This window comes from Passer domesticus, chromosome 1 (genome assembly GCF_036417665.1).
Source record: "Passer domesticus isolate bPasDom1 chromosome 1, bPasDom1.hap1, whole genome shotgun sequence".
NCBI lineage: Eukaryota > Metazoa > Chordata > Aves > Passeriformes > Passeridae > Passer > Passer domesticus.
The window spans coordinates 143,844,151-143,859,072 of record NC_087474.1 but is presented as its reverse complement, the minus strand read 5'-3'; the positions used below and the strand labels follow the sequence as shown (position 1 = coordinate 143,859,072).

At 41.1% G+C, this 14,922-nt stretch overlaps 1 protein-coding gene across 1 annotated transcript; it reads right to left on the bottom strand.

Moving 5' to 3' along the window:
- Positions 1–1,259: 1,259 nt before the first annotated feature.
- TRHR (thyrotropin releasing hormone receptor) lies at positions 1,260–14,311 on the bottom strand. Its single transcript, XM_064394797.1, has 3 exons — positions 13,128–14,311; positions 6,676–7,056; positions 1,260–5,916 (listed from the first exon to the last, which is right to left on the bottom strand). The coding sequence occupies exons 1-3, from the start codon at positions 13,920–13,922 to the stop codon at positions 5,911–5,913; spliced, it is 1,182 nt and encodes a 393-aa protein (XP_064250867.1). The 5' UTR covers positions 13,923–14,311; the 3' UTR covers positions 1,260–5,910.
- Positions 14,312–14,922: the final 611 nt, after the last annotated feature.

Below are 14,922 nucleotides of genomic sequence, written 5' to 3'. Positions count from 1 at the left end.
TTGACTTGATAACATCTCTGGGACATCTACTCCAGTGTTTGACCACATTCACAATAAAAGGCTTTTTCTTATTGTTTAAGTGAAATTTGTTGTATTTCAAACCGTGTCCATTGCCTCTTGCCCTGTCGCTGAGCATCACTGAAAAGAGCCTTGGAGCTTCTCTCTATCAGGTATTTGTACATGCTGCTAAGATTCCCTGAGCCTGCACTTCTCCAGGTTGAAAAATCCCAACTCTCAGAGCTGCTTTTCATATATCAGATGCTTCAGTTCCTTCATCCCTCTGTGGACCTGCACTGGACTCACCCCAGCATGTTCATGTCTCTCAGGCACAGTATCCCAGATGTATTTCACCAGGGTTGAGCAGAGGGGAAGGATCACCTTCCTTGGCCTGCTGACACTGCTCTGTCTCGTGTGGCTCAGGAGGTTCCTGGCTATCTTTGCTGCAGGTGGCTTCTGCTGCTTTGCGGTCACTCTGTTCACAGGATCCACAGTGCCTCATGTCCCCAGAGCTGCTCTGAGGTCAGCTCCCACCACCTACCAGTGCAGGGGGTTATCCAGCCCCATGTAGACAACTTGAGCTGGGTACAAGTGAAAACATTAAGAAAACTACTACCTGGGATTCTCCAGCAAGACCTGACTGGAAAGGAAGCCCTCTGTCTTTAGGACTAATGGTAGAGCATTTACCTGAGAAATGAGAGGCATGAATTGGCCTTTAGCCTAGCTCTAGGGAGTTTGGCCTCTGTATATCCTGATCCTCAGGAGACTGAGTTTTCTGTGCATTACCTTGAGGAAAATCAGCAGATGAAGTAATTCCATGGATCCTCTTGAGGCTGGGTTTGAGCACAAGTGGCTGACATCACCAGGAAAGCCAAGCAGGACCCATGGAGTACAGGAAGCAGCTATGCTGATTGTAGTGACCAAAGTGGCTTCTGGGCTCTACCCCTACTCCCAAGATGTGGGGTTTTTCTCCTTTTTTTTTGTTTGTTCATTTTGTTTAATGCTGTCCAACCTAAAATATATAAATAATCCTTGTAACAGGGACAAGGATTTATATGAATCCCCCTCCCATTTAAGCACTATAACTACTGCTAGATTACTGGCACACTTCTTTCCCTTCAGGAAAAATAGACTGCATTTTTCAGGATCTCATTCTCCTACAGATGAAAAAGGATGTTGTTACATTGTCTGTCCATTGCCAAGGACAGCAAGACAAAAGGTTGTATTCAAGTACTTGTTAAAAAATTTAAATTGCAGTATAATTATCTTGCTCAACATTTTATTAGAGTAGCAACCAAAATCCATTACAAATTAATCCCCAGAGTAGCATGCATCCAAGAATTACAAAATGCTTCTTTTTAACAAAAATTGTTCTACATTTATCAGTAGTACATTTCTCTGAACAATTTCACACTATTTATAATAAACAAATAAATAAACCACGTGAAGTGACAGAATGAAACCAGAATTACTCTGGGTAGGTGAAGAAAAAATTCCCTCCAAACCAGTTTTCTTACATAGTTTGTTAGAATTCAAATTTCCAAGATTCAGTTCCCAAATTAATTAATTCAGGAGTCCAAATCACTTTGACTGAGCCAATTCACTGGCATTAGCTGTATCACTGTATCCCAGTAGTAATGAAAGAATCATGAGAAAATAAACTCTTTCTGAAAATAACAAAAGAGCAAAGAAACAATTCTGTCTGACATGGTGACAGTGCACAGAACTGGGGGTGTGTCTGTGTGATTAATTAATTAATTTATAGAATAACTCTTTAAAAACAAACAAAATTGTCAACTTCCAAAGTGACTGATCCAAACCTTCACTGTGTAGCTGGGGAGGTACTGCAGCAGCTCCTGAAGTAGAATCAGTCCTTCAGTCCACTTTTTGGTAACTTTTCTGAAGTGATGCAAGTAAGATCTTCATCATTTGAGTTGTGCCATCCGTTTCCACAGAAGCATCATAAACCCTTTTACAGCACATTGGAGCTTCTTTGATATATCCTTTACTCTGAACTCAGGGAGGTCAGGCGATAATTTGAACTAAAGTGTGTTACAAATACACCTGACCTTTCTCAGCTGCAGAATTTACTTTCACTGAAGGTTCTGAAATCTCAGCATTTCAGAAAGGAAGCAGCATAACTCCCCTAGCCAGACGGGAAAACAGCACCTCTTCTGCTACATTCTGAATAAACTTCTCAATGAAAGTCCAATCTCAATAAAAATGCAATCCCTTACACGAAAGATGTTAAATAAGGACATAGGCATAGATTTCAATATCGCTACCAATCAGACAGTTCTTTCTGACTAAATGTTGCAAAGGACTTTGCTATCCACAAAATAAATATACAAAGATAGTTATATTACTGAAGTCAGTAGTTGACAACCAGCCACTTTCACTTCTAGCAAAAAAATTATATAATTATAAATAAATTTAAAACCACATAATTAAAAAAATACATTCTCACACATATAATTTACAACAAGAAAAAAGGTTGATTGCTGTTCTAAACAGAAGGACAAAAACACAGAAACAGTCACATCAGGATAATATCTGACAAAGTTTTGTAGTGTTAGCTGTATATCAGTATAAAATTAAAATGGATTTCACAACTAACATTTATAAAGATACAGTCACATCACATTATCAGTTAAAATCACACCTTAGCTTAAATATGCAATTATAAATACAGTGGTTTTGCACACAATTTTGCAATAATAATAATTACTGTTAGCACAAATAAATATCAGAAAGAAATAATTTCATTTTTGTTATTCCCAGTGATGATGGATACAACGTCACCTACATTGATTTTAGCCCTTCATGAAGCATCACAAACAATATGGGCTTAAATACCTCACTTGAGCATCTGGTGGAGCAGAGGCTGAGAAAGCAGACAGTTACTGTTTGAGCAAAAAGGCAAACAAAGGAGAGAATTCACTGCTGGTTCTGTTGGTCTATAAAAGCTGTCATTCAGTCTGTGCTCTGAAAGCACTGAGATAAAAGCATAAATTTTACTGTTATTACACAAATACTGAGCTCAGTTTTTACCCAGCCAGGTGTGCTCCTCACCAGACAGCCAGGTTTCCATGGAGTACCCTCTTTGCCTGCTGCTAGTCCTGCACATCTTGCTTTTTAAGTAAGAAAAGCAATTAGTTCTAGTGCCCCTTGAGAAATTCTGGAGAGTAGGGCCTCCTCTGAAAGCACTGAATGGATGCCTGGCTGAAAACAGCATGTGAAGGGCAAAAGGATTTCCAGGCACCAGCTCCACCAGTGGCTGCCTCCAGTTCAGACTGGGAATCAGCTCCCAGCAGCTGTGAGCAGTCCTGGCTTCATCACAAGAGTTTGCAAAGTCAGACACAGGAGCTTGCCTTCACTTTGAATGTCTCCTGGCTAAGCAACCATAAATTACTGTGTAAGGCTCACAGATAATCTAATTTCTCTGTGACAGGTTCTTTAGAGGAAATGTTAAACAGGTTGTGGTGTCTCTCCTTGGCTTTCCCTTATGGCAACCTGTAGCTTTAAGCAAGTCTAAGCAGTAAAATGCTATAGAACTCTGTATTTTCAGATCAGGCTCTACAAAGGAAAGGTTTGCCCAAAGTGTGTGTCAAAGCTTCAGAATTGTATTTAGGAGATTAATTGCTAGGTAGTGATTTGAGAATACTCTGGTATCCTTCTCTCTGACTCTTGAGCCTTAGCCAGCTTTGCTTACTTGGCTGACACGTGACTTACTCTGTCATTTTAGTTCTTCCTTATTATTTCAAAAGCAGTCTGGACATTGCCCTTCCAGTCCTGTGGGGGTTCAGACATCTGCACAGAAATAGACTCCACTGCATGTGCCTGCCTGGTGGCCTGTGCTGCTCAGATAGACAACCTGGAGAGCTGGGAAATGCAGAGGATCTGGGAAAGACTGCAACATGGCCTGCATGTCCTGCTTCTGGCTCTGCTCCAGACAAAACTCTGACAGCTTCTGGAATTTTGTCACACCTACTCTGCTCCTTGCTGTTGGTCCCTTCCATGCCCTGCCATCACTCTGTCAAGCTGGAAAGTGCCTGTGGAGCTCTGCAAAGGTGAAACAGGAGTTAAAGCAAGGATGCAGACAGAGCAGGATACAGACTGTTTGCAAAATCACAGAATCACAGAGTGAGTAAGGTTGGAAGGGACCACAGTTGGTCATCTGGTCCAACCTCCCTGCTCAAGCAGGGTCATCCCAGGGCACATGGCACAGGACTGAGTCCAGATGGTTCTTGAATATGTCCAGTGAGGGAGACTCCACAACCTCCCTGGGAAATCTATTTGCTTCCTCCTTGCCATTTAGAGAATGCCCAATAGAGTCCTTTGGATGCAGCTGACATAGGTTCACAGTTTTAACACTTTAATCTGAGCCTATCACGGTTTTTTTAGTTCTCTTTAAGTTAGCAAATATAGTTGAATATTAGTGAAAGTGGCTTGAATTAGGGACGTGGCTATGTAGGCAAAAGAATACTGGGTAGGAAAGCCTTACAATGCTGTAGAGGCTGCCTCTTTTACCCACTCTGGGCAGGTTTGTGACTCTTGGGGATGGGGCTGTGCAGGGCTGGGAGCTGGACTCGATGAACCTTTGGGGTCCCTTCCAAATCAGCCTATTCTGTGATTCCGTGAATCAGGTTTTTTACAGGTTTTTGTCATGTACAAAAGCTGTGCAAAATGTTTGTGATACTCAGGAATACACAGGCACTTTCCTGGGCTTCTGCAGCTCAGAAGTGAGAAAATGAACTTCTAGCAAGAACAAGAGCTGGTCTAGAGCAACGCCAAAGCAATACATGATATTTTGTCTGCAGCTACATTAGGGAGACTGTGGCCCCAGCCTGCTTATCATGGGCCTGTGTGGGAGGAGCAGGAAAGGGGCTATGCTGGCAAGTAAAAAGCCATGATGACTTTTCCTCTAACAACACTGTATGTCCTAAAGTATCCTAACAGATAAACTTTAAAAACATTAAGCATTTAAACATTTTAAAAGTGTAATTTTATTCTGAATTTTCATCTTTTCCCTAGATAGTATCAATATTAAAGCTCTAAAACCCTCCTAGCACTCTTAGATACAATTGGTATTGAACCAAGATAAAAGGAGCTGTTGAAAGTCTGCTACATACTCTTCAATATCTGTTAATTTCCAACAGGATTCAGTAACAGGTGAGACTTACATTTAAAGTGGTACATGTATAAGCCTGACTGCTGGAAAAAATAAGATATTTTAAATGCTTCTTACTGACTTTTTAATTTGTTTGTTTCCCTGCTGCAAAACCATTGAATAGTCTTCCTATTTCATGCTGCTCAAGGTAAAAATAAACCAAAGAAAAGAAAGATTTTGTGCTTTTTGCCATCAGATACCTGTTTACTGAAGCGTGCTGTGATGGCTGCAATGAGATTTGCACTGATGTGGGATGAGGGAGTCACTGGAAGGTAATTACTGCTATTAGCAGCAATTTTGGCTGCTGTTGGAAGGTCCCCCAGGTACTGCCCAGTGCAGGTACACATTAGAGCAGATCCTCTCCTCACCTCTCATCTTCACAGGGAGTATCATCCCTTGTCCTGCTCTGTGTCCATGGACGTGTCCTGGCAAGCCTTGCTCATTCTGAGATCACAGATCACTCTTCAGCCAGGTAATGAGAAGAATTATTTTGGTATTCTACTGAAGCCAACTCTCCTGCCTAAAGTTAGGTTGTATTAAGTACTTCATTCTGTTAGCCTCAATAATATACTCTTTTCACTCCCCAAGACACTGCATTTGCCTGTAGGGCACAGGCAAGTATGAAAAGATTTATGGTAGCTTCTGCAATTCTGTGAGCAGAAATGTCCTTACAGTTCATAGAGTGGGTGGGAACAGAGCATCCAAACGTCTTACATGGCTGCACACTCAGAACAAGGTGGGCCTCAGGCCTGAAAATGAGGAGAGAAGAAGCAAACTCAGAAAAAAATATTTTACACTCATATAATCTGCAAAAACAAATTAAAACTAAACCTCTTTGTAGATAATTTATATTTTTAAGATCTAAATATATGGGTTCAGGAACAGCATTTGGGTAGTATTGTGTAAAAAAAAATCATGAAAACAATAATGTATATCATTAACAGAAGTGAGTTAAAGAGATGTGCTACACACTCCAGAATGAAAGTGTGTGGGAGAGCCTCTCCTTAGCACCAGCTGTGTGGTTAAGGGGGAATGCACAAGAAAATGCCCCATTGCCCTCCCTGCAGCCAGCCAGAGCACGCCCAGAGGAATCACTGAGCTCAGACACCATCACCCTCCTGCCAGATGTGTACCTGAGGCACCATACCTGAGAACCACTTTCTGATGCTCCACTAGAGCCCACTGCTCCTCAGAAAAGAAGCCTTAACCTGATTGTTTCTCCCCATCCTTCCGCCTGCTTCAGATCCTCCAAGTCCCTCCAAATCCCTCCAAATCCCTCCAAGTCCCTCCACACTTGGCACCAGGCACTTTGAAAACACAGCTTCCCAGAGCTGGGCAGTTGTCCATCCCTGCCATGCCCTGTTTGGTGCATGGCCTGTCCCTGCCAGCCTCTCCCAGCCCTCTGCAGTGCTGCCCTGGCTGAAAGCTACCCCAGCACAGCCCCACACCAGCAAGGTGCTCTGGTTCTGGAGGACCCACAGCAGACACTGAAATGTATTAACTATTACCTTGGATGACAAACACGTATCACCAATGGACAATTTTGCAGAGGACAGGTAGGTATTGCTAATATCTTCTAGCTCAGTGCTGAAATGATCAGAATCCTTGATGACATTATAATTTAGGGCCATGCTGTAATTGGCAGGTTTCTTCTCCTGTTTCTGCTGGTAGTTGCACAGTTTCCTGAAGGCTGCTCTGAATTTCTGGGACATGAGATTGTAAATTACAGGATTGATGGCACTATTTAAATAAATACAGATTCTGCAAAATAGCAGGAACCAGTTTTCTTGGAAGGGTCTGGAAAGAAAGGAATTGACAACAACCAGAGTGCGGTAGGGCATCCATAGGAATGCAAATAGGATCACAACCACGGCCAGCATCTTGGTAACCTGAGGGAACACAGAGAGAGAGAGAGGAGGGGCAGAAGGTCAGTACTCCCTTGGAATGAACACGTGCATTCTTACACCTCTAGGGCCAAACCAAACAGATCCTTCAGTAGGAATTTCTGATGAATGGTTGATTCAGAAAGGTTTTCTACAGTAGGAAGTATAAAAACCTTGGCTTCAATATTTTCCTAGTTTTTGTTAAATTACTCTTTCCAGATGATATCCCAATAAGCTAACTCTTGTAGACCTTAGACATTTCCACTTCTTATCCTGGAAGGGGGTGTTGATTGAAATGGGGGAAAAAGGACAAAGAGTATTTTTTTTCCAAACACATTAGATCTCTACCTTTAGACTAGTATAGCCTGTAGAGTACTTGAACATGAAGCCTTTTAAGGTTATCTGGTTTAACAGTCAGCCTAAAAAAATTTCCCAAAGCCAAAAATAAGGAAAAAAAGAGAACAATTCAATTAATTTTTTTTTCCTCAAATCATCAATATTTAATTAGATTTTAATTATTTGATGTTTGTTCTGAAAAGTCAAAGTTTACAGAGCCTGGGAAAAAAGGATTATCAATCAAACTTGATTATTATTAAGAACTTTATTCTATTATGTAATTTTCTTTAGAAAAAATAAAAGAACAACTTTTGGGAATACCCAGGACAGCTGAAATGAAGTGAACGAGAAATAATAAAAAAAAAAACCATTAAACCCACTTTAAAATGAGTCTTTCTTTTGCAAATAATTTGTTTCTGGTATAGACAGTATTCAACAGTCTCTATGTTAAAGAAAGTTTGAAAGATATTAATAAAGAAAGTAGAAAGCACACAGAAATGTGACATGGGACGATATGTTGGCACACCCTCATGGAAGTCAGGAGCTGACTTGGTTAACTGTGTGAAATAGAAAATATTGTCCCACATTTTGATGAGCTACAACTGTTTCTTCTAATTGTAGATTTATGAGAGTTTCAGCAGGAGATAACTCCACTAAGTTCACTCACACATGCTGGTTTTAGAAGTGGGCTTTAGTTTGAAGGTGTGAATATATAATTCTATTGTCTTCTGACCAGATAAGCTCATTTTATAGAAACCTGCCGTCACAATCCCATTGCCTTTCTCCTATCTTTCTAGAAAGACACACTTTTCAGCCAGTTTGTTTAGTTTGTTATAGGTATAGGTATAGGTTATAGTTTGTTATAGGTATAATAAAGAATGTGATGAAAATCAAAGTTACTCTACAAATTGATGTATCTTTATCTTTTTATTGGTCTTTGCATGTGCATATTCAAAGGCTGCAAATTTATCTTATAGTTCTTCCTTCACCCTTATTTTTGTTTTCTCTAAAGCTGTGTTTAGTGGAAGTAAAAAATAAGACTGAGAAATGCTATCTCCTTTTTTGTCACTTGACTGATACATTTCATTGACTTCTACATAATTTCTTTTCTAATTTTCTATGCACAGTCATTGTATTTGAGCAAAACAGTAACGTGAATGTTCCAGGTAACTCAAAGGATGATCTCTCCTTGTCTCCACTTCTGAAAGGGCCATTCCTGTGGACATGGTGGCAAGGAGAGAGTTGACCCAGTACTGACCCACTCTGGCTCTTATCCCTCCAGTTCAGCTCCAGCCTGTGCCTCCAAACTGAGCAAATCCATTCAGTGGAGAACAATCATTTCACTGTAGAAAACAATCCACATTTAAAGGAAGAAAGCCACCATTTGTGGAGTCTGTGAACAACGGGACAGAGCCAAACCAACAGATGTATTCCATCAGCTCAGGCATTCAGGGCATAACAGCCTACACAGGCATCAGAGTATTTACCACCAGAAGCTCAGCAGGTCACTCCATTATGGTACCTACCAGTCATTGGCAATTTACATTTCTTTCAGGAAAAATTGCTCAGAGGATCATTTGCAGTGTTGCAGCTATCAGCTTGAATCTGGACTAGGAGTAAATTATTCTTACAGTCAAGGAGGGGGTAATTTAGAGTCATTGTACTGCAGTACAGCAGTGAAAAAAGACTGTTACTGCTCAAGTGCCTGTATCCCACACACCGCAAATACATATGTATGTATATTATATATGCATGTTTGTATGTATGTATGTAGTGTGCAAATGATTAGCTGAATTTGTGTATATTGGCATTTGGATGAACATTTTCTTTCTAACACCATAAGCTTCTGCTGCTAGAAATGAAGCACTCCATAGAGCTGGTTTTCATTTTGCTCAGGTCAACAAGCCATCTCATGTACTCATATGCCTTCACAGAAGCTACATGCAGTGCAAGAGGCAGAACCCATGGGTGGCATCTCTTTGGTGGCATTTCTTGGTGGTTCAGGACAATGAGGAGAATTCACTATAATTTAAATTGTCTGCAGTACATATCCTCCAAAGCTGCCAAAAATGACAAACTTCTCATAAGATCTCTATTGCCTGCCAGAAATTCAGTTTCCCAATCCATCTGACCAGCTGTGGTTGTCTCTGAGACACACGATGAGGCCCTGAGTTCAGGTAATTTGCTCTTTGGTAAATCCTCCTTAGGCTGGCTCTGGAGTGGTTCTTCATGCTCAGCTACCTCAGACAATGACCTGTGTGCAGAAGGAAGCACTTCTGAGGAGGTGCTCTGGCAAGGCTTACTTAGTCCTGCATGGGGGTTGTCACCCCAATGCAGGGTGAGGCCCCACTCAGGACTTCTGACACAAATTCACCTCAATTTGCTTTATAGGTGAACCCATTATCTATATACATGACTGAGGCCAAAGCTTCATTCTTATCCACAATAAACGTCTTTATTGCCGAACATAAATTGTTTAGAGGAAAGTTTGGTCCTCTTTGTTTAAGCAAAATGCCATATCCTTTTTCAAATCACTTCATATGAAACAGAACTAACCATATATTGAACAGAAGCTAATTATTTGACATCAGTGGAGTGCTAAGAGGACAAATTTTAAAATAACATGTTTTTATTACCAAATAAAAGCACACACCAAAGCTTCCTGAAAGCAGCAACACTACATCCTCAATTCACTGCTTGGATGAAGGTGAGCATACACTGATTGCTCTTTTCTTGTGGATGTGCACTGTATGTCCTATGTTCAGGGTACAAATTATTCTTAGTTAGGGAGATTGAAAACATTGTAAAAAGACTGAGCAATTTCAGCTTAGTCCAAATTTCAAGCGTAGTTTGAATGATAACAAAGAGCTTGAAATTGAATATGGTCTTGCTTGCATATAAACATTCTTCAAGCCCTATCTTTTTATTTCTGAGCATGTTCTAAAGAATATTTAAAATATATTTTACTAAACAGAGTCCCAATATTTTAATTCTGAACTAGTATCCTCTTTTTCTTTCCTGCTCCAAAAGCTTCTTATTCTAAGGAAGGGTTTTTATTAAACATTTTCACTATCTTGGTACAGTATTGCTTCCTTCTCCTTTGAGTGCTAGTCTTTCTTACACTGATAGGTAAAAGCAACAGTCACTCTGGTGTTTTAAAGCCATGTAATAACATCTTCCTTCTTGTGCCTGGTTGTGTTCATTGCAACACACAGAGATTGTATATCCCAGTCCATTATTTCCTAATCAAAAAGAAGTTGTGCAGTGAGGAGAATTAAATAAATAAAAGGATTAAGGTCTTGATATACTAACACCACAAGTGAAACTCAGTGATAAGATTGAGGATTTCACGTGAACCGTGCAAAACTTATCTTGCACTGCAAGCTGGAATCTGTGCTTGCTGTGCTGTGAGAGAACAGAGGGATTTCTCTGCTGAACAGGTCATGACTGCACACTGTACAAGAGAGGACTTTCTCTAGAGGGCAATTTGTTATTCCTGACCATGCTAGCCATGATGACCTTAGATGATTTGACTGGACTAATCAACTAACTTTGTGAGATACACATACTGTCAAGTGAGCTGGATTCCATCTCAAGTATAAACCAACTTGTTTGCCATGTAAGGCTGCATTTATTTTTCTCAGTCACCTTGATATCTGACGAAAGTATGAAACCTACATGCAAACATTCAGTTCAGTACTATGAATGGAAAAGAAAAAATATCTGTGATCTGTGGGCTGCTGGACCCACACTGAAAGAGAGGAAAAGGGTGAGAAGGAAGCAGTGACAAATGACCAACCTCTGCACCTGACTGCAGCACTCTCTGGCCCCACACTGCTGGTTGCTGCAGGGAAGGGACTGAGTGTAACTTGTGGCTACAACAACGGGCAATGAATTGGCGGTTTTAATTTTCCCCAGCCTGAGTCTGCACTGCCCATGACAATAACTGATAGATTGCCTGCCTGTGCTTGTCTTGGATCATGAAGAATACGAGCACTTCCCATTTTCTCTCCCATTCTCATATGGAGCCAACCCCCCTACAGAAACATGTATACATTTAATTTCATAGAAATGTTCTTGGATAAATATGAGAACTGCTACAGAAATAGGAAGTTCACACCACATTTTCAGACACCTTTTCTACAAATCACATGCATGATATTGTACACTTATCAATATCTGTGCAAACTCAGGTTCAGGAAGATGCAGAGTTTCACATTTCAGCAGGACTCACTGTCAGGCCAGACTGTATTGTCAGCTATAGGTGTCCGTGTCAGCATGGCAGGAAATTTTCCCTTTTGTGTCTTACTAACTGTTGAGATTCTAGACTTTTTTTTTATTATGTACTTGTTTTTTCGTTTTTTCTCTTGCTTTTCTTGTTTTTTAAACCACTGCCTATCTTTTGCAGGTTGCTATTATGCAAAAAATATTACTAATTATGCCACACTATCCTTACTTTTCTTCCTGTGTTATACTATATGCAAATTCTAGCTTCACTTACAATGAAGCTGCTTTAAGCAATTAGGTTGCTTAGGCTTTTAGAGAAAGTCTTGCTGTCTTTACAAGACATAAAAGAAATCACATTATAATCTTCACTTTTTGGTGATTTTTTCAGTGTTCAATGTAAAAGATTTGTCTGTTTTTCAAGTGATACTAAGCACAAGTAATCAAGTATAAAGTGATATTAACTTGAAGAGCAGGTTATCTTCTTCTACTAATTAATGGACAAAGAAAAACAACATTAAACACTTCCTGACTATTAACTATTGGCAACATAATTAAATTTAACCTAGCCCACGTGTTTCCGTTGTGTGTTTCCAAGCACAGCTCTACTGCTCGCTGAGGGCTCAGTGCCCTAGAAGGCACCTCAGTTAACTTTTGAGGTTTTTGCCATCTCTGTGATAAGAGAACATGGTCCCTTTCATAAACCTTAGCAACTGAAGCAAAATAAGAAAAATATAAAGAATAAGAAGAATATCCCCAGAGCCATCTGCAAAAGATGCATCTTCTGTTTTCCATCACTGCACCCGCTGTGCTACCTGCTGCACACCATGTGGTTTACTACAAACAGCCAGCAATTAACCTGCTAACTATATTCCACTGGTATTATTACACACATCAGCATACATCTTCAATAATATAAAAGAAGCTAGTCAAACCCATGCCTCAGTTTTGAGCCATCAGTACAAAAAAATATTTTCTGAGAGACAGAGAAACAAAGATATTTAGCATTTACAAAGCAATTTATATACAGACTTCCTTAAACAAAGTTTTCACAGGAGAGTTAGAGACAGGAAAATTTACATGTTGACTGCATTTGCTGAGTGACATAGTTCCTTTAGCTGGAAGTCAGCCTCGAGTGTCCCAAACTCCCAGGATAGTTCCTTCCCTTCAAATCTCAAAAATAAGTTGAGTCACCTTTTATATTTGGCAAGATTACTAACAAGCTGTAATGTAAAGAAATTATAGTTAAAAATATTTCCATCATATCAAACACTTCCTAATTGCTTTCTGATATAGGAAATAAAATACTGTTTCTTTCTCTTTGGTCCTTGCAGTAGGTAATAATGTACAGGCAAGAAAAAACATGCATTTTTAGGTATATGTGTATCACTGATTTTAAACTTGACTACTTAGAAAAAAGAAAGAATACATTTTACCTCTTTCCACAGCTTCCCACAAGTGAGCTTTAAAACAAGTTTTTTAGGTTTCAGAAAGCCATTTCAAACAGTTGTTCCTACCTGCCTTCGAGAAGCAATAGTGCTATTGAAACTCCTGTTAGACATCTTGGAATTCACAGGCTTGCTTTGGTGAGCCACATCATTCCTCCAGGTCTTAGAGTTTTCCTTTGGGTCTGAAGGGATGGGGTTCAGGAACAGTATTCTAGCAATCAGGCCATAGAGGACAGTTGCCAATACCATTGGCACAACATAAAATATACCAAAGTCCATCATGTAGATAGGAGAGTAATAGCTCCTGGAGACCTTGTAGCCACAGGACACAACAGTAGTCTCTTTGTAGGCTACTGTATTCAGGTCTAGCAAGAAAAACCAGAGCATACAGTATACGGAGGTGAAAGCCCAAACAAAAATAATGATCTTTTTGGCTCTTGAAAAAGTGCATAGGAATTGAGCTTTGATTGGGTGGCAGATGGCTATGTACCTCTCAATGGTGAAGGCAGCGATGGAAAAAGAAGAAGCGTTGATTCCCAGGTACTGGAGATAAGTGATGCAGAGACACCCGACGAAGCCATACACCCAGGATCTGTACAGGCTCTCTGTGATATTGGGTAGTCCTGCAGCCACAAGCACCATGAGATCTGCCACGGCCAGACTCACCAGATAGCAGTTAGTGGGAGTTCTCATGTGCTTGGTTCTGAGGACCACCAAAACCACCATGACGTTGCCCACGATGCCCAGCCCGCAGATGAGGAGGACCAAGAGGATGGTAACCACTTGGTATTCAGCTGTAATGATCTCCTCACTTGATAGTGGCAGCCCCGTCTGGTTCTGCTCGTCTCCCGTGCCATTCTCCATCTTCACCAGCCCACTGCTGCTCCTGCCAAGCCCTCGGTCTCAGCACCTGCCCTCCATGGTCCCCTGCAAAAGGGTGGCTGGAGCAGAGCATGGGTGAGCTGCAGCCCCAGAACACGTTCTCCATGTAGTCACAGTCCCATTCCTGTACCGTCCTTCACTCCCCCTAAAGCACCTGGACTTTCAGTCTTTATAAAGTCAGCTATGAGATGGGTCAATCCCTCTACGGCCCCAGCTCACTTGCACGGGCTAAAAGGCTGCTTTCTCACAGCTGGTTTGAGGCATTCATGAAAACTCAGGCCGTGGAGGTGGGAGATTCCTGCCTGCAGCGCAGGGGGAGCGCAGCCCCGGCTCTGCCAGCTGCTGCTCACCGCCGGGCTGAGCCGATCCAGCTCCCAGCGCCGCTGGCCAGGAGGAGCCACCGCGCCCCGAGGGTGGAGACAGCGGCAGGAGGCGAAACGAGAGGGATGCGCGAAGTTTTTCTGCTTCACGCCGCTCTCCCTCTCTGCTCTCAGACAGCTATCATGGCAGCATCGATCATATTGATCCACACTGGCAAACAAAGGAGAGCTGACTGGCAACAAAATTGCGCTGATTTTTAAAATTCTGACTGCCACCATGCCATTGTGAAAGTAACGGCGATTTACATTTGCCTCCTGCTTTGCAAGGTGCTGTAATAGCCCCTTCAGGGCTTTACAGAAACAAATGCATCCCAGCTTTTGAAAATAGCAGGAAAAAAAGTAGCAGTCCTTTTTACTTAATAGAAAATGCCATTCAAAACCTCTGTCACTACAGCTGTCATCACTTTCAACTCTTTTGAATTTTGCAGCAGAGCAACATTGAAATGATCACAACACAAATTACTTCTTAACGAGATCAGTCACACATGCACACATATGCATGCACACAACACACACAGTGTCACTAATCTACCACACTTTCCTCAACGTAGATTCTCCTCTGGTTAAATAAACTCTTCCACAGTCAGTCAGGTTGTGTCAAA

Bases quoted from the DNA above. Each gene is read 5' to 3' on its own strand.
- TRHR (XM_064394797.1), bottom strand. From the start codon at position 13,922: ATGGAGAATGGCACGGGAGACGAGCAGAACCAGACGGGGCTGCCACTA. The intron at 7,057-13,127 runs GTAGGAACAACT...GTGTTCCCTCAG, and splicing joins CTATTGCTTCTCGAAGGCAG to GTTACCAAGATGCTGGCCGT.